This window comes from Macaca nemestrina, chromosome 19, assembly GCF_043159975.1.
Source record: "Macaca nemestrina isolate mMacNem1 chromosome 19, mMacNem.hap1, whole genome shotgun sequence".
In the NCBI taxonomy this organism is placed as follows: domain Eukaryota; kingdom Metazoa; phylum Chordata; class Mammalia; order Primates; family Cercopithecidae; genus Macaca; species Macaca nemestrina.
The window spans coordinates 18097995-18118220 of record NC_092143.1 but is presented as its reverse complement, the minus strand read 5'-3'; the positions used below and the strand labels follow the sequence as shown (position 1 = coordinate 18118220).

Here is a 20226-nt window from a genome sequence, read left to right as displayed (position 1 = left end):
GGATAACGCCTGTGCTTCTGTTCATGGATAAGGTGTGTACAGCCATGTCCTCCAAATGTGGCATAAGATAGAGTTAAAAAAAAAAAAAAAGGAAACAAAGGAGATGCAAATTATGTCCCTGTTTCCTCTCGATACTACTTTATCTGTAACAAAAAACCCAAAAAGTATGTGATAACTACTAATATTAGTCATACAGTTTAGAAATTCATGTATTTTGAATACCAAATCTGCACAACTAAAGAAATTATTGCCTACCAAAGTGAGGCAAGACAGGTGTCATGTATACAGTTTAAAAGTTTTCATGTTATGTTTGGGTACTATTAGGGGATAGTATTGCACCTTGATTAATCTCTGAGTCAACACTAATTTATCATTGGTTTACCTTTGTAAAAAAAAAAATATATATATATATATCTTACTACCAGGAGATATGAGAGGAAAAACAAAACATTACAGGGTGGTTGCTGGGTGTAGTAATCAAGCTTGTAATCCCAGCACTTTGGGAGGCCAAGGCAGGCAGATCACCGGAGGTCAGGAATTTGAGACCAGCCTGGCCAACATGGTAAAACCCCATCTCTACTAAAAATATAAAAATTAGCTGGGCTGGTGGCGCACACCTGTAATCCCAGCTACTCAGAGGCTGAGGCAGGATAATCACTTGAACCCAGGAGGTGAGGTTGCAGTGAGCTGAGATCGCACCATTGCACTCCAGCCTGGGAGATAAGAGCGAGACTGCATCTCAAAAAAAAAAAAAAAAAGGCCAGGTGCAGTGGCTCACGCCTGTAATCCCATCACTTTGGGAGGTGGAGGCAGGCAGATCACTAGGTTAAGAGATCAAGACCATCCTGGCCAACATCGTGAAACCCCGTCTCTACTAAAAATACAAAAAATTAGCTGGGTATGGTGGTTTGTGCCTGTAGTCCCAGCTACATGGGAGGCTGAGGCAGGAGAATCGCTTGAACGCAGGAGGTGGAAGTTGCAGTGTGCCAATATCACGCCACTGCACTCCAGCCTTGGAGACAAAAGCGAGACTCCATCCAAAAAAAAAAAAAAAAATTACAGGTAGGTAATAAAAACATGTTTATTCATTAATAAGTTTTCACTATATGAAAGATTCGTAAAGTCTTACATTTGCGTAATTACGTCTTTTATGCATTCTCTCTAGCTCTACATACAGTAACAGCAACTATTTACATAGCATCACATGAAAAAAGGTACGTAAACTGATTAATTCTTATTCTGGCTGAGATTGATAAGCATTTCATTAACAAGATTGTGCCTATGTTTTCTGGTGCTTAAATGAAGACCTGTTAAAATGTAAGATAATCTTTGCAAGCCATCCACTAGACACACAAATTATGGCTACATTTTTATTTTACTTTTTTAATTCTGAAAACCAAAGAGTTCGTGCAGAATTGAGAAGTGGGGATTTCCAGCATGAGGTGCACACTATCCATGTAGAAGAGTTTTCATATCAATCTATGATTCCTGAATAGGTATAATGTGCTCTTTTTTCCCCAGAGACAAATCAGAAAGTTCATTGTCAGCTGAATGGAAATGGAAAACATTTAGCTTTAATAAATATTAAAGCATCTATTGTTTAAAACATATTTTTATATTTGTTACACATAACCAAAATTTAATTGTATATGTGCTTATAACTGTGTGTGTGTGTGTGTGTGTGTGTGTGTGTGTGTGTGTGTGTGTTGAGACACAGTCTCGTTCTGTTGCCCAGGCTGGAGTGCAGTGGCACAATCTCGGCTCACTGCAACCTCCGCCTGCTGGGTGCAGGCAATTTTTGTGCCTCAGTCTTCCGAGTAGCTGGGATTACAGGCATGCACTACCACGTCTGGCTAATCTTTGTATTTTTAGTAGAGACGGGGTTGCACCATGTTGGCCAGGCTGGTCTCCAACTCCTGACCTCAAGTGATCCACCCACCTTGGCCTCCCAAGTGCTGGGGTCACAGGCGTGGGCCACCATACCTGGCCAAATGTTGTTTTTTAAAATCACAGACAACATTGAAAATAGTTTTTGCAAACGAGAACAATCACCTTAGCTATAATGTGTTTATTCTTCAGTGAATATAGAAAAACAGTATTTGAGATCGATGACTTCCATGTTTCTCATAATAATGCTCTGTGTATAGGAAAGATAACATCCTCAAGCCTATTGTATTGGATTTTATTATCAGATTGTATTAGACATTAATATTTATAAAATATTGGAATTATTTGAGCGATAGTTCTGTCGAGATATCTTTAAGAGTAATTTAATTTTAAGAAGTTTTACATTCTTAGTAGATTTCATGTGTTAGCATAGGGCATTCTGCTGTTCAAAAGCGCTTCCAAAATCAGCACACTCACCTCTGGGGCTTTCCAAGCAGAAGTTTCCAGTCCCCTACTCTTCTTAGAAAATAGAAGGGGGTCATGTTGGAAGCGCGCCAGGAGTAAGGCTTGGTATTTTTCATGAAGTGCCACAGTGAAAGTACCTTCTCCCACAAGTCAGTTCCTTTTAGCAAAATCATAATCTCATCTAGCTTTCCTAACCATGCTTCTTCCAGAAAACCTGTCTCCTCATTGAAGATGGCGACATGCTAGATTATTCAGTATTATTTTGTCTGTGCTTGTGACCTTTCCTGTACTTACCTCATTTAGAGTTTTAACATCTATTTACCAAGTTTACACAACTGCCAGTTAAAAATGCAAAAGTGCATTTTCCTCAATGTAAATAGTTTAGACACATCCAAAATAAAAGTGTGAGTTTCTCCTTTTCCTTCTGCCACTCACCTGATGTTAAAAATGTGGTGCTTAGTGAGGCAAGACTCCCACTCCCGAGTCAGAGAACCAGGATTGGAATCACAGCTCTGCCACTTATTGGCAAGTGACTCCAGGTAAGTTTTTATTTTCACTGTGCTTCAGTATCCTCATTTGTAAAATGGGAGTAATAATAGTATACTTCACATGTCTGTTGTGAGGATTAAGTAGATTTTTAAGTGTGAATATGCTCTTAGTGTTTCCTATTATCCTTTCTGGAAACTTTCTTTGCTTATATAGATAAAATCATGTTTACGGTTCTTTACATACATGGGATGATATTGCTCTGTAACTTACTTCTTTTACTTAATAATCATGAACATCTTTCCAAAACTACATAATGTTCTTAAGTAGCTGCATTATATTCAAAACTGTGATGGGCAATAATACCTTCCACCATTTGTATATTAACAGATATTCACATTTTTTTCTTTTTCTTTTTGTGGTTTTTCAAAAATGCTATACTAAACATTCTTTTGTCTCTTTCTTTATGTATTGATATGTTTGATTCCCAGATACAGAATTGCTTCATCAAATGATATTTGCAATTTTTAATTTTTAAAATCAACACTGCCAGATCACTTTCTGAAAAGCACAAAAGCAACTGAGCAGTGCACCAATTAGGCTGTACAGTAGGGAATTTAAAAGTCAGCCAAGTAGTATGACTACAATAGCACAAAGGGAGGGAGGGAGAAAGTGGCAGAATTTTATCTGAAGGTAGACTGTGATAAATTATGGATGTGCATTGTAAACCCAGAGCTGCCACCAAAATAATAAAACAAGGATGCATATAAAATAAACTAACATGAAGAGAAAACAGAATCCTAAAAATGCTCAAACTGAAAGAAAGTAGGAAAAGAGGGGAAAAAAGGAACAAATAGAAAAATGGATGAAAAAAATAGAAAAATAGCACAATGGTAGACTTAAACGTCACCATATCTATAATCGCATTAAATGTGAACAATCTAAACACTCCAATCAAAAGGCAGAGATTGTCAAAATAGGTAAAAGGTGAAAAAAGCCAATTGTATGCTGTCACTTTAAGTGATATAGATAAATTAAAAGTAAAAAGATAGAAAGAGATATATCATATAAATGCTATTCATAAGAAAGGTGAAATGGCTATATAATTAATATAAAAATGGACATGAGAATTTGATTTTACCACCAATCAAGGAAGACACATAACAATGATAAAAGTCTCAATTCATCAGGAAGACATAATAATTCTAAATGTTTATACCTCTAAGTAGAGCTTCAAGAATATGAAAAAACTGACAGAAATAAAAGGAAAAATAGACAAATCCAGTTATTGTTGGAAATTTCCACACTTTTTCTCAGAACAAGTAACAGAAAATCAGTATAGGTATTTCAACCTATTTGACCTAATTGACACTCATAAAATTCTTTACTGACAACAGCAAAATACATAGCTTTTTCAAGTGCACATGGAATTTTGACCAAGATATACCATGTGCTGGGCTAAAAGTAAGGCAAGTGAATAGTTCTGGCAATCCAGGAATTCAAAACAGGTTATATTCTATTGGCATGGGACAAGTATCTTCATATAAACAGTTACCTTATGATATGGTTTGGCTCTGTCCCCACCCCAAATCTCATCTTGAATTCCCATGCGTTGTGGGAGGGACCTGGTGGGAGGTAATTGAATCATGGTTGCAGGTCTTTCCCGTGCTGTTCTTGTGAAGTGAGTAAGTATCATGAGATCTGACGGTTTTAAAAACCGGAGTTTCCTTGCACAAGCTCTCTCTTTGCCTGCTGCTATCCATGTAAGATGTGACTTGCTCCTCCTTGCCTTTCACTATGATTGTGAGGCCTCCCCAGCCACGTGGAACTGTAAGTCCATTAAACCTCTTTCTTTTGTAAATTGCCCAGTCTTGGGTATGTCTTTATCAGCAGCATGAAAACAGACTAATACACGATACAAAGGAGGAATTATACGTATGGATCCAACATCAACCTAGAATGTGAGGAAAAACACAATCCTAAGCAAGTAATGACAAAAGCAATAGGATGCTATGGAGATGGAGCAGGAACCCATCTTAGGAGCCTGTGGAGCACCCCTAAGCATGGAAATAAAGGAAAATCTTGAGTTCCTTCAAGGGAAATTCCAGGTACCTAGCTAGCTCTAAGAAGTAAATAAGCAACTTGATAAGCAAGAAGGTAATTGTAGCTTAAAACAATAACCAAGGAAGTTAGATTCCCTATAGAAACTAAAGATAACATGTTAACATATGTCCCTGAGTTGTTTCTGAGAAACCCAGACCCCCACCAAAACAGATCCACCCGCATGCAGACCTCAGACAAGGGGGAAATGAGGACTGAACCGACCACCATTCTTTCTCCTAAATTTTTTCCTGAAGGGCCAGGAGGAAGTCACACCCAGGAGCCAGAGCTAACATTCTTTTTTGCTGACCCCAAATATTTAACAAAGCTTCTCTTCCTTCACTGATGGCAAGTCAGAAAATCTTTGAATGTATAACCTATAAGCACCCTCACTTTAAAGATTTTCAAGATATCCCAGCTTGTTAGACCAAACCAATGTGCAACCTCCATGTATTATGATTTTCCCTGTAACTTCCGCTTTCTTGAAATTAACCCTGCGTTTAAAAATCCTTACATGCAAGACAACCGAAGGTCAGGATTTAAGCATGAGCTGCCCCGTTCTCCTTGCTTGGCGCTCTGCCGATAAGCGCCCTCTTTTCTCTCACTGCAAACCTTGGTGCGGATGGCGTGGCCTTACTGCACCAGAACAACGGACCTCAGTCTTTAGGTAACACTGTGCGCCAGACATCTGGCCAGTCTATATCCGAAAGGGCCCCTGTGGTGATGGGGGCTGGGGGACGCCTCAAGGCTGGTGGAGCCTGGTGCCATTCTGGAATTTGGTGGGTGCAGGGCGGGTGAGGGGCGGAGGCAGAGGATCTGGAGGAGAATAAGAGATAGTGGATGCTGGCCCCAAAATTTTGAAGCAAAGAACAGCAGTATTTTACGAAGCTTGGCGGATGGTGTATTGTGCTGATGCCTTAACTGCAGTCGATGAAATCTCCAGGAAGGATCCTCCTCCCGTTCATTCTCGATGGTGGCGCATCCACTTTTGGAAGGCCGGGCCTGGAAGGAAGTGTGGGCGCACGGGGTCGGAGCAGGGCCACCCCAATGCCCCCATTCCTTCCCGGGAGGCGGGGCCCATAGGCCTGGGGTGCGGCAAGGCAGGAGCCAGTGCCGTGAAGGGCAACGCAGAGCCGGTCTCCCGCCAACCTGTGGGCAGCCGGAGCACCCGGGCCCGGGACGGGGACCGGACCAAGGAGGCGCCGGGTGCGGCAAACACATCCGGGGACCCTCTCCCACCTGGGCCCCGCGTCCCACCGCGCGCCAAGGCAGCTCCGGCACCACCTGGCTGGCACGGCCCGGCCCGGCCGGAGGGGGGCGCAGGAGGGCGGCGCGGGGACAGGTGCGGGGCGGGGCACGGGGGCGGGACCACCCAGGCCTACAGCAGCCGCGCCCGCTGGGCCACAGAGGCCGCTGAGGCCGCGGCGCCCGCCAGCCTGCCCCGCGCCATGGCCCTGCGCGCCCGGCGGCGCCGCCCGCTGTCCGCGCTGCTGCTGCTCTGCGCGCTGCTCGCCCGGCTGCAGGTAAGGAGCGCCGGCGCCTGCCGGGCCCCGCGGCCCGACGCCTCCTCGGGACCCGGGAAGGGCCGGGACCGGCGGCATCCTGGATCCTCCGCATTCCGAGAGGAGCCAGAGTTTTGGGGAGCGGAGGCCATGGGATGCTGGGGAGGCGCTTCCAGAGTTGGACGGCGGAGGGCGGGAAAGGGCAAGTGGAGGGAAACTGGGGCGCAGAAGGAGCAGGTTGGCGGGACCCCAACACCCGAAACGGGCTCTTCCAAAAGCCCCTTTTAGTCGCAGCCTTTGATGCTGTCGTTTTCTCCAAACACTTCTTGAGCACCTACTAAGCGCCTGCGCCGGGCGGTGCTGCGGAAGACAGCGGCGTGGGGACCGCACCCGCGGGAGATTACCGTTCCCGACACGATTCCTCCCAGGTGGCCGCCGTCCCATATTTCCACCTGGAAAGAGACCTGATTCCCTCCGTCCCTGAACTGCGGGCTTGCCTTGGCCTCCCCTGAGCCCCTTTGGGGACACCCCTGTCGGCTCGCCTGGAGTCTCCGCACGGCGGGGAGAGGCTGCGCGCGCGCGCTCGGAGGATGCTGGACTTGCCCCTCGCAGACCCGAGTAGCTTCCCGGTGCTCTGGGAACAGATTTCTCAGTACAGTTAGTAAGCTAATGCAGCCAGGCACGGACTTTCTGCCTCCCAGAGGAGGGCCGCAGAGGGAAGCACGCCCAGCACAACAAACACTTTAAAAATCGTTGATACGAACTTGAAAGCTCTCACAGGGAAGGGCGAGTGGTGGTTTTCTTGGTTTCGGCAGGGTCACATTTCCCCTCTGTTAACACTAGCTTAGGCTGCTGCCGTCCCTCCGCAGCCGTGCGCGGAACCCGGAGAGGAGTGGGGACGGGCGCGTGGAGAACCGTGTTTGGGTGAGAAGAGAGGGGGAAAGCCTTGACAGAAATAATGGGGGCACAGTGAAGGCTGAAGCAAAAGATTCTAAGGAAGATTCAGTCTCGATTTTATGGGTCTCTCGGTATGGTTGAGGGAAACGGAGGCGGAAAAATCTAAAGGATTTTTTCATTTTAAGCACTTCAGGTGTTGTTTAATTTAAGTGTTCAACAGGTTAAACGGGGTGCTACCTTATTTGAACCAAAGGACCAGGGTTTCAGCGAACAGCTAGCCACGTAAGAAAAACCTGCCTGACCACGCGGTTGCAAAGTTATCTCTCACTGCTGTTGCAAAATGACATACATTCATATGTGCATAAAAGGCGTTCCGTTCTAATATGAACAACAAATGCTGTCAAAATAAGTTTATTTTTCAGGGAGACCTTTCAACAAGTACTGTTTCCTCTCTTTTTCCCTTTAAAACCCCTTTCATTATGCATGTTTAGAAATGTATCTAAACTTTTGCATTGGTCAGTTCCAATTCTAGGGGAGCGAACCTTCTAGGAACCTTATGAATTCCTTGGCTGGGCTACGAATTCAATTGACATAAGACAGATTAACAGGAGAAAAACTGTGCTTAATTACATACATAGGCTCAGGACTCCCACAAAATAAGAGATTTGAGGAATGGTCAGATGATTGAAGCTCATTATAGCATCCATAGGGGCTTCTGCAGGGTGCTGCAAAACAGGTTTGGGGAGGGTTTGGGGAGGAAGTAGACGGTGAGTAAAGGACATCTTGTCAGGCACATGGAAGATTCTCAGGCAATAAAAATGGTCTCTGACCAGTCCCTTGGGAGAATAGGTGAGAGTCTGTGTGGGCTGGTTTCAGCCTCCGCTCTCCTCTCCTGTAATCTGAGTTAATTTTCTCTGGGTGAGAATCTTCTTTGGGTGAGAAGATTCCCACGGCGGAGTTTCGAGACATTTGAGTTCGTTTTGGAGGATCTTTGTTTGACCGGAGTTCAGAGAAACCTCTGCCTGTGGCCACTACCATCTGCCCGCAGTTCAAAATAATCAGCACACCATAGTGGCATATTTTGGGGTGGCATTTCCTGAACTCCTTCACAATCAAGTGACATTGGAATGCTTTTCTGCTTATTTTACTTGGTGCTCAACCTTCCCAGTAGAAATGCATTTTCTTTCAAAGATGAGACTAGATGCAGCCTTAAAATAGTATTTCCTAGAGATACTGTGGTTATCTAGGAAGAAGCACTCTCTGTATTCAATGACTGCTTCGTTGACCAGCCTATTCTAATAGCTCAAAATTTAAGAATGACATTGACAGTTCATTGAGGATGTTAATGATCAAACACCAGGCAAAGCTGCAGGAACTGCTTAGTGGGGAAATGGGTTTTGCAAAATAGTTGGCAGAAATGGCTTCCAGAAAATGCCTTATCTGTAGGGATTGTATTTAGTTTCATTTATATTATATTAAATAGGTTCAGACTTACCTGAAAGGCTACAAGTTTTGCTCTTTAAAACATTTATATGATTATATCTCTGCTTGCTTGTATTTGTGAGGGAATTCGTTTTCAGATAGAATAAAACTATTTGCCTACAGATAAAAACATTTTGAATTTTTGTGTAGCTACTCCTGCTGTTTATTCCAAGCAACAAAATATAGATGTGCATTGTTTTCATTAAGGTAATGGATTGTACACGGTCATGTTTATCTGGGGTTATAAGATGCAAGAGCAGGTGTGTGCATATGCAGGGCAACAGACATTGGTGGTGTCAAACACTGTGCTAATGAGGAACAAGGGGAAGGCGCATGGGTCACAGTCTAGTGGAAAGCGCCAGATGGGAAAAGCTGTGATGATAAGAGGGCAGCATATAAGAAAAGTACAGAGGGTGGCAGAGGGAAGGAGAGAGGGAAGGAGGGAGGAAGGACCGCTGGAGGAATCCCTAAGGACTTCGGGATGAAGAGGTTTCCCAAGTGGTCTTGGAAAGATGTGTGGGAAACCAGAGGTCAGTGAAGAAATGATTCTAGGAGGTGGGAAGAAAGCTCCCTATGTTGGGAGGATGGTGTGAGTGGTTTAGACCTAAAAGAATCTTTACAGGAGGGAAAAAAAAAAAACCATATATTTTTACGACCTTACAGATAGCACAAATCACCTACTTCAGGAAACCCCCACCAAACAAATTGGGCATTGAACTTTTATAGTTTTGAGATAACTCTTGGATGGCCCTTACTGAGGTGGTAAAGTCGACTAATCAGATACAGGCCACAGGGCCCTAGAGCGCCCATGGGGAGACCCCTCCGAAGAAATCCCCCAGGGTGCGGCTCTGGGTCGTAGGGTGGGTGGATGCTCTGTGCCACCGTTCCTCCTGCCCCCCATCCCATCTGAGAGGGGAGACATGGATATGAGCAGTAATGCCTTGTTTGGAGAGCACAGACACAGATCTGTGGGCTTGCAGTTCATTTTGCTGATAAATATTTCAAATGCCTCCCCTGTTATTTCCTTTCTACCACTTCCCCCTAAAATGGCAAACCTGTAATAAGAACATACTCTGTGTGTTGATAAGGAAATAGCTTGCTTTTTCAGTTATCTACCAGAACTTCTTACACCAGGAAAACTGAAACAATAAAAATGTGCCTTTGGAAGTCAATAAATCAGTGTTTTATGAGGACATGAAAAGGGGAGTTCCAAACCAGGGCCTCCTCTGCAAAGAGTGTTGTTTTAAGAAGGGGTAGTATGGACTCCATCTGCCATGTCAGTATTAAAATTTCCCCCATTGTATTTTCCTATTTTTGAAGTTCATGGAAAAAAAAAAAAGTGTTTTTCCCACATGCTGCATCCAGTGGTCTCTAGGAATGTTGTCTAGGCCATTTTTTGGTTTGTTTTTTGGTTTTTTGGCTGATGTGAGTCTGCAGCCCATCCTGATGGTGCGCAGCTGTCCGGTTGTTCACTCCCCGGGGCATCTGCTCCCTGGCCAGGTGGCCCGTGGCCTGTCTGCTGTCTCCTCACAGCGTCCTGGCCTTAGTCCGCAGGGAAGCACACCTGCCTCTGAGCACACGGGCTGCTGACTCCAGCTAAGTGCACCCCAGGACTGGCGTGGGTAGGAGTCTGCCCAGCAGGTGATTTTTCCTCTGAGCACCCTTTCATTCTCTACCCAGATTGTGGGAAGGCCTTTCTGTGTATTTCCCTCTTGTTGCAGTGTGTGGGCTTCCTATGGTGTCCACTGCTGGAAACACAGTTTAAGTTCAGCTCACCCTTTCTGCCCCAAAACACGTAGCATGAAAGAACCAAGAAGGAGCCGTGGGTTTCGGCAAAATGGCCTTGATCCCTCTGAAGTTCTTAGTGAACTTTTGAGGTTTAAAACTGAGTGGGCGTGGAGCAACATTACGCACAGCCCCATATCTCTGTCCTGATTCTGAGAGACGCTCTATTTCCTGCCAGTGAGACTGACCTGGCAGCGCTCCCCGGGCAGGCTGCCTGTCTGCCTCGGTCACCAGAAGCTCCTTGTCAGAGGGCTGACTGGTGCTGCTGTTCTCACTGCGTCGCGTTCCAGTCACAGTGCGCTCTCACACCAAGAAGCCCAGAGCAGCCCCAGGCAGCAGTGGGAAGTATATTCTTTAGGGCCGTGTGATGATAACTTTTATATGTGTATTCGTTTTGTGAGCCACCCTCGGCTTTCAGCCTTTGAGTGCTTTGGGTCACCGCATGCAGGCCACAGCATTCAATAATGAGAAAATAAACCTGAATTTGTGTTCAATGCGTTCAGTGACTGCAACAAATGGAGTGCCCACAACCGTAGCACACTCTGCAATGGGCTAAGCAAACAAGAGACCAAGGGCCGCGGCCCCTGTCTTCAGGAGATTTGCAGTCCAGGCGTGTGCGGACCACTAACAGACAGCAGGATCCGGTGTTCTGGGGAGGGTTTTCAACTTGTGGGCACACAGGACAGAGGGCCTTCACCTGCAAGCATCAGAGGACTTCCCATCCTTCCTGCGTGGTCACATGTGTCTAAAGCACTGCAGACGGCATGAGAGAGAGGCACTTAGGCTGGGGGTTCCAGAATGACAGTGCTTTGTCTGGCGGGGGGAACGGCAGGGATTCGTATCAGAGTGGAGTGTTTGCAGGGAACTGAAGGAAGGACAGGACCTCTGGACTCAGGGGTGTGAGGAGAGAGGAAGGCAAAAGCCAGCACTCAAAGCCTTGAGGTACAAGTAAATAGTTCAGATTTAATCTTGAGCTGTGAACGGGAGAGGACCATGACCAGTTTTGTGTGTTAGGGGAAGAGTGTCTGGGTGGGCCCGGGGGCCAGTAAGGAGCTCACTGCCTTGGTTTGGGAAAGGGCCTGAATCAGGTCAGGGCAGTGGTGAGAGAAGAAGAAGCTGATCCAGGGGCGATTTCAGAGCCAGTGGGGCTGTGCAGGGGCCGAAGGCGCAGGGGCAAAGGACAGATGTGGCTGGTTATTAGAAAAAAAAGACATGACAGGCTGGTCTGAGTGCAGCAGTGTTTACAACTAATTGATCACAACCAGTTAACAGATTTCTTTGCTCCTCCTCCACTCCCACTGCTTCACTTAACTAGTAAAAAAATAAAATAAGGCCAGGTGTGGTGGCTCACGCCTGTAATCCCAGCACTTTGGGAGGCCAAGGTGGCGGATCATGAGGTCAGGAGTTTGAGACCAGCCCGACCAACATGGTGAAACCCTGTCTCTACTAAAAATAAAAATATTAGCCCGGCGCACCTGTAATCCCAGCTGCTCAGGAGGCTGAGGCAGGAGAATCACTTGTACCCAGGAGGCGGAGGTTACAGTGAGCTGAGATGGCGCCACTGCAAGCCAGCCTGGGTGACAGAGCGAGACTCCATCTCAAAATAAATAAATAAACAATAAAAAAGACATGGCAGATGTCAGGACAAAATAGCTGGCTGTTTGGATTATATTTTTCACTTTGTTAAGGAAATTACTGTCTTAGTCCAAATCAAAATGTTGTTCTGGTTCAAGTGAAGAAGTGGTGGTGTTTTTCCCAAACCAAAAAGAAGGATTATGTTTAGGCTCTTGAATCCCACCTTTTTTGGGTTCTCTTATTGGGAGGCAGAGACAAAGTTCCTTAGACCCTGTAGAGGCAAACATGCTAAAAGCCCCGTGGCATTGTGCGCTCCAGGAAACTTGCAGGCTCTGGAATCTAGAGAGCCATTTCCAGACCTAGAGATGTCTTAGAATGAGAAGTTCAGCGTAGAGACAGAGCTCTTAACACACACTGAAGAGAGATAAACAGCCAGTGATCCCCAGAGAGTCACATCAGAGCAAAGGCAGGTGCGACCTGACCTGTGGTCTTCCCACACTGGCCTCAAATATGTCACCTAACCCCAAAAGAATCAGTGTTTATGTTGGACCCATAGCTGTGCAAAAACTGCTTGCATGATACACATTTTCCTGGCACACTGCCGCTGCCTAAGATGAGTGTTTCCCTTCCTCTGTGTCCAGTGCCTCTTAGACTTCCCCACACCCCAAAAAAAATCCTAACCCAGCAGGTGACACAGAGGCCCCGTCTGGCACCAGCAGAGGGACAGAGCTGCCAGATTTCCAAGTGTCAGGAAGACCTGACTGCAAAAACCACCCTTTTAGTTCATCAAAGTAATAATAACTTACTGCATTTCCTGTTAAGAGTGTTGAGAGTACAAGAGCCACTTCCTCAAGCTATCAGAAATTTGAAGACTTTCCATGAAAAATGAGGAAGAAAAACTCTGTTTAGCTCTTGGTGAATGTGACGGCTGAGCTGGGCAATGGGGAAAGGTGGTGTGGCATTGCCAGAAATCCTACTGGCACCACTGTGTTGGCTGGTTTGCGGTTCTCATCACATCCCACAGATGGGAAATGAACCGCCTCCCTAAAGTATTGACTTTTTAAAAATATGTATTACTTACCTAATGTAGTTAGCACCTAACTTAATAGTGTATCACGTATTTGCCAGCACAAACAGCTGGCAAATTCATAGCCAGTAAAAGAGACTTTTAAAGGCCCCTATCTTCTCTCAACTTCATAGTCGGATATACAAGCAGGATCACATCTAACACTTTCATAGTAACTGAGAATCGATTCCATTTTTAAAGCTTAGTAGAGATTATTCACTTCCCCCCTTGCTAACCCGTTTCCTTGCTGAATAATTCCTAATGTCAGGAACTTCCCTCTAGCAGACCTAAATCTAACATGTCACAATTTGACCCCATTTCCTCAAATTTGTTCTTTAATGGGGTAAAGACCGGTTGGTCAATGTCTTCTTTATTTTAATATTTCTATTGTTGAAGATTGTTAGCCCACAACTTCCCCTTCCCCAGGGTTTTCATTACAGTTCCTTTAACCTCTTTGTAAGCTTTTTTTTTTTTTTCTTTTCAATTCAACGATACTGTTTTGGATTTACTGGCAAAGCCAACAACCCCAAACCAAACAAAAACCCAGCAGGTATTTTGGGAATATTAGACTTAGGACGTTGCTGCCTCTGACCTCAGAGAGCCTGAGATCTGAAGGGGAAGGTCGGATGTCCCATGTCCCATTGTTCGTTCCCACGTAGCCCCACAGGAGGAGCATGTGAGATGCCTCTAGGACGCAGGCATGGGAAGGATGAGTTCCGAGTGGAGAATCAGGCAGAGGGTGTTCGATCTGGTCCTGGAAGGATGGGTGTGATTCTGAGAGGAAAAGAGAGCTGGAGGGAGAAGGGCAGAGGTGGTGACAGGCATGAGAAAATCATATCCCGCCCCAATGTATGGAGCCCAGGGCCGATGACAGGGACCAGGGAAGGATAAAGCCAGCTGGGAAAGTCATGGGGGTCTGGGTCACAAAGGACTTGTGAATAAGCCTCCAGAACTGGGACTCTGCCCTGAAGCCAGGAGTTCTCCAACTGTAGTGTCTGGGCCCAGCATCAGTCTCACCTGGGAACTTGTTAGAAATGCACATTCTTAAGCCCCCCACCTACTGAATCAGAAACTCTGGGGGTGGAGGGCCAGCAGTGTGTGGCTTCACAACCTCTTAGCTGATTCTGACACGTGCTCAAGTTTGAGAACAGCTGCTAGAGACCCCGGGATTCCATGAAAAGGTTTGCACTCAGCTCTGACAATATTAGAAAATTAATGTATTACAAGTACCAGCCATTTGTTGAACCCCTCCTGTGTGCCAGGCATGTGCTTCACATGGATTATGTCTAATGCTTATTCCACCTTGCTAGTAAGTTGAGAAAACTGAGGCACAGAGAGGCTGATTAACTTGCCTGAGTTTGCACAGCTAGTGAGTGGCACAGCTGGAGCTCCTATCAGGCAGTGCTCCAGTGACTGGTCTTAACTCCTCAGGTAAACTGCTTGTATAGCCAACTCTATGATGGGGTAGGGAGTAGAGAAAGGGACCTTCCAGAATGCTGGGACAGAAAGCTTTTTGGTATTTGGGGAGACCTTTGCAAATGCATGCCCAGTCTGCATTTGTGGAGGTCTGTCTTGTCTGCTCAAGTAGGTACTCACTAAGGGCTTTCTAGAACTATTTCTTTCTTTCTTTTTTTTTTTTTTAAGAAGGAGTCTTGCTCTGTTGCCCAGGCTGGAAGGCAGTGGTGCCATCTTGGCTCACTGCAACCTCCACCTCCCACATTCAAGCAATTCTCCCTGCCTCAGCCTCCTGAGTAGCTGGAATTACAGGTGCCCATCACCATGCCAGGCTAATTTTTGTATTTTTAGTAGAGATGAGTTTTTGACATGTTGGTCAGGCTAGTCTCGAACTCCTGACCTCAGGTGATCCACCCATCTCGGCCTCCCACAGTGCTGGGATTACAGGCGTGAGCCACCGCGCCTGGCCTCTAGAACTATTCTTAAGCAGAAATGGCAATGCTGTGTCTTTAAGTCTAATCCAGATAAAAGACAGGCACTCCGGGCACCCTTGGCACAGGGTCCATGTGCCAGTTGATCCCTGACTCAGGAGGAAAAGAAGTGTATGTCTTGAATCACCACCACTTCCTGAAGCCAAGGCAGCACTGGCTCATCTGTGCCCCACACCCCAGAGGGAGACTGTACTGTACCACTGTGCTGTAGCCCTGGGTGCACCGGCTCAGAGGGCCGCATCTCTCCATGCGTGTTCATCCCACTCCCACCACCTGCCAGGCTCTGTGTAGGGTGGGAGGAGGGAGAAGGATGGCCTCGGAGCCCCAGGGCAGCAGACAGTGGTAGGTTAAACCTTTACCCTCATAAGCTTTTGGAAGTAGGTAGATACTTTTAAAGGTCCTTTATGTCTTTGTCTTACTATAATTATAGCTAATCTGGGGACTCTTCCCTTGGTGAGAATAACCTGGGCTCCTCTTTTGACATATCTCTACTGTGGAACCAATCAAAATCATTTTCTATTACTAACATTTTTTGATCCCTTAAAAGCCACTTTCTAAGTAGTAAGACAAAAGCTCAAATAAGAAAGAGGGTCAGAACATACATGGCCTCTAGGTCACGGTCAGTCTCAAGCTTTTACTTGGTGTGAGATCAGGAGACACTAGCAGGGTTTAGGGGGAGAATGACAACATGGTGTTACTAATGCACGATGGCCAGAAATCTAGCAGCAGACCCCAAAACCTATGACGATGGACTGTGAGATCGAGGGGGCAGTTAAATTCAGTGAAAAGACAGCTGGAACCTCTGTCTTAAGCCTTAACCTATTAATTTCTGTGGGTCACAAGGTTTAAAAGTGAAAAATCGCCCCTTTCTAATAGGCTGCAGTTTCTGTGCTCCAGTTGTGTCCAGTTGGGGGTCCCTGTGACCAAGCCACTGGGGTCGGATTTTTTTTTCTTTTTTTTTTTTTTTTTTTTTGTCACCCAGGCTGGAGCACAGTGGCGCGATCTCAGCTCACTGCAGCCTCGCTTCTCGGGTTCAAGCAATTCTCCTGCCTCAGCCTCCGAAGTAGCTGGGATTAGAGGCGCCTACCACCACATTTGGCTAAATTTTTTTTTGTATTTTTAGTACAGACAGGGTTTTACCATATTGGCCAGTCAGGTCTCGAACTCCTAACCTCAGGTGATCCACCTGCCTTGGCCTCCCAAAGTGCTGGGATTACAGGCGTGAGCCACCGCGCCTGGTCTGGGGTCCGATTTCTATGTAAAATTGCAAATGACCAAAGCATCAGAATGCATAACCAATCATCTTAACTGTGTGGGGCAGTCCTTATAGGTAAGGGGAGTCAAGGCGGTGGGTACCCACTCCTCTGCACCCAAGGGGTGAGGTCACACAGAAGAGGCCTCGTGGGAGGCTCTCCATTTCCTGGCATAAGTGATGGGCACAAAGAGGCTGAAGCAGCTGTATCTCCTGTTAGGCAGCCCCGTGTTCAGTCCTTATTAGAAAGGAGAGTTCCAGCCCAGAAAGATTGCTAATCTTGATTTTGCGACCCCCTTCCCCCAGGGTATCTCGGATTTTGTCCCAAATTACTGGAGTCTTTCCAAGTGCGTGCTTGAGAGTGTGAATTCGATTCAGTGCTAGAAGGAAATTTTACAGTCTTTTCTGTAAAGGGAAGTTTTGAGGTTAACAGTGGTCTTTTGGGAAAATTTATTCATTAATTTATCAAGTATTTAAATATTTGCTACATGCCTAGCACTGTTCCAATCTCCTTATCACCAGCCATCTCAGCAAGTTGATTAATCTCTCTTGGGAGGATGCTGGAAGAGAAGGGAAGTCAGGTTTCCAAGCACAGTGCCTGGCACATAGTAGATACTTCACTAGGGCCAGTTCTTCCTCTGCCCCCATTCATCAATAGATAAATAGATAAAAGGTATCCAGGGATGGAAGAGGTGGTTCTCAATGTCTATTGTATAGTCAGATATGACTGTGCAGTGTTTGGGAATAGGAGAAAGTCCTGGCTTTTGGTTTTCAATAAAATCTCTAGCCTTGCTCCTCAGAGACCAGCACTGACATTGCCTGGGAGCTTGTTAGGAATACAGTCTCAGGCTCTGTTCCAGACCCAGTGAATCAGAACCTGCATTTTAATAAAATGTTCAGGTTATTCTGTGCACATTGGAGAAGCACTGGATTTCACCCTGAAGGCTGGGCAGTGAAGGAAGGGAGGGCGGCAGGTAAGGGGAATACTTCCTCCTTCAGTCACTTTGGGGACTCCTGGCCTGAGCAGTTCGTGCACCCCCAGCATGGAGGCAGAGCCTAGAGGGACATGGTCTCCAGCCGGCTGCACTCTCAGAAGTGACACAGGGCTTGCTGGCTTCTACTACAGAAAAGAAGAGAAAGCAGTTCTTATCTGAAATGAATACAAAGTTAAAAACAAACAAACAAAAAAAACAAGAATGACAATTTAAAAAGACTTTCACACTGGGAGAATAAAGGGGCATTCACTGGAGCCTGTGGAAATAGGGGTGCATGGGAACATAAGGACAAGTCAAAGCCATTCTAATTACTGTATTGAGGAAAGAACGGGCCTTGCCCTCGGATTCCAGGTAGCCCAGGGCTGCAGACTCTTCACTCTTATCTCTCTGGAAGACAAAGAAACTTGCAATTCAAGTTTTGAAATGCAAGCTCGTTTCTTCATTTTCCCTTGGGCCGTATGTTTTCTTTTCAAGGAGCAGAGATAATAAATGCATTGTGAGGGGAGTAAGGCAGAGGGCTGAGTAAAAATCAACAGACCTTTGATGGGCGCCTGAGTCAGTGCTGTGCGCTTTGTTTCCTTTAAGAAGCACATCTGGAATCAAGGTGGTCGGCGGAGGGCCGGGGGGGGGGGGGGGGTGCGGGGGAAATGCTGATGGATAACAAGCAACTTTCAAGATGGTATATAAAGTCAATTGTGCAAAGTTTGCTAAATCAGAATGGTGAATATGTCAGGACTTCCAATCACAGTTACCCTATATTTTTAAGGTTTTTTTGTTTTTTAATCAAACCTGACCTAAGTTAGATTTTTTTTTTCTCTGCATACTATATATTCCAAAAAAAGAACTTGTGACAAAATGGTTAAGATGGCAGATTTTTATGTTATGTGTATTTTATCACAATTAATAACATATGTTTTAAAAATCTAGTGGCAAAGGTGGTAATTCCTGCCTGCTAATGAAAATAGCATGAAGTGCCTAGTATTTAAACCTTTATGGAGTAATGGCAATGTCCAATATGATCAATACCACACAATCCTGCCAGTATGGCTATATATAAACTCACAATGTGTATAAATTAGTAATCAGTTATGTGACCTTATACCCTACCCACCTTGCACTGCGCTTAGTCACATGGGCTATCTTGCTGTTTCTCCATCAAGCCATGCACACTCCTTCCAAGGGCCTTGGCAAATATGTCTACCTGTAATCCTCCTCCTGGCATGTGCTGTAAATTTGGCTTGTCCCCTGGCTTTAAGCAGGACTCCACTCAAATGTCATCTTCTCAAAGAGGCTTCCTATAATCATACCATCACCTTACATAGATTGTTTCATTTTTTTCATGACAGTTGTTGCAACCAGATTTCCTTATCTGTTTACTTATAGTTGTTGTTCTCCCCTGGACTGTAAGCCAGGACTCTCTCGGTTGAGTATCTATCCCCTGTATCCAGAGGATCTGAAATTGTCCCTGGCGCATAGTATGTGTTCACTTAATTGAGGAATAAATGAATGTATATCTAATTGGTCGACTTTTAGGTTGTGAACTCAGTCAGTGTTGTCAGCAGCTAAATCAAATTCTGTGAACAGAACTAGGCAAAATTAAATTACCCTGTAAAAACGGGCAAAGGACTTGAATAGACATTTCTCCAGGGAAGATACACAGGTGGCCAAGAAGCACAAGAAAAGATGCTCCACATCGTTCGTCAATAGGAAAATGCAAACTAGAACCACAAAGAGATACTGCTTCACACACACCAGGATGGCTATTATTTTAAAAACCAAAAACCAAACAAAACCAGAAAATAACATGTGTTGTTGAAGAAGTGGAGAAGCTGGAACCCTCATGCAGTGCTGGTGGGAATGTACAATGCTGCCGCCCCTGCAGGAAACAGTTGAGAGGTGGGTGCCTCGAAAAGCTAAACGTAGAATTACCATAGGATTCCCAGGTATAGACCAAAAAGAACTGAAAACAGGGACTCAGATACTTGTGTGCCAGTGTTCACTGCAGGATAATTCACTGTGGCCAAAAGGTAGAAACAATCTAAGTGTCCATCAATGGATGAATGGATAAACAAGATGTGGTCTATACATGTGGTGAAATATTATCCAGCCATAAAAAGGAATGGCGTCCTGGTACATAATACAATATGGGTGAACCTTGGAGACATTATGCTAAGCGAAATTAACCAGACACAAAGAGAAAAATACTGTGTGGTTCCACTTATATGAGGTAAAGAGAGTGGTCAGACCCAGAGACAGACAGTAGAAAGGTGATTTCCAGGGGCTTGAGGGAGGGGGAATGGAGAGTTACTAGTTAACGGTTACAGAGATTCTATTTGGGGTGATGAGAATGTTCTGGAAATAGATAGTGGCAATTGTTGCTACTTAATGCCACTGAATCACACTTTAAAATGATTACAATGGCAAATTTTATATCTATTTTCCACAATAAAAAATGTTAAATTGCCCCAAAGTTTTTTAAAAAGGCATTCAAAGGACAGGCATAAAAAGAGCCAAATTCAGTGTTTGGCAGTGGGAGACAGCCCTTTCTTGCCTCCCGAAATGAGCTGCATTCCTGGCCTCCTGCAGATTTTGCCATCCAGAGTTGCCACTTTGCTGTCTGCTCCTGCCTGCGCTTTTCGTCTCCATCTCTGTTTCCTCCATGAGATCCTAGCCCAGGCTCTGTTCTTGTCTAAAACGAGTTTGCACCTTCTTGCGCTTTCTCATCCCAACAGTCTTTACAATATGTTTCATGGTGCTGCTAAAAAAAGACCCTCCCTTCCTTCTGCAC

The 20226-nt window shown here is 45.3% G+C and overlaps 1 protein-coding gene across 4 annotated transcripts in view; it reads left to right on the top strand.

The window, feature by feature from the left end:
- The first annotated feature begins 6338 nt into the window (after positions 1-6338).
- The window catches only part of LOC105477014 (TNF receptor superfamily member 11a), a 66377-nt gene continuing 52489 nt past the window's right edge, over positions 6339-20226 (top strand). For 3 of the 4 annotated variants that reach the window (XM_071085228.1, XM_011733311.3, XM_011733309.2), the window contains exon 1: positions 6339-6461. In XM_071085228.1, coding sequence (XP_070941329.1) covers positions 6387-6461 — 75 coding nt within the window. In that variant the 5' untranslated portion in view covers positions 6339-6386. Of the gene's footprint in view, positions 6462-7045; positions 7365-20226 lie in introns of those variants that run through there. The other variant, XM_071085227.1, reaches the window with a different exon arrangement.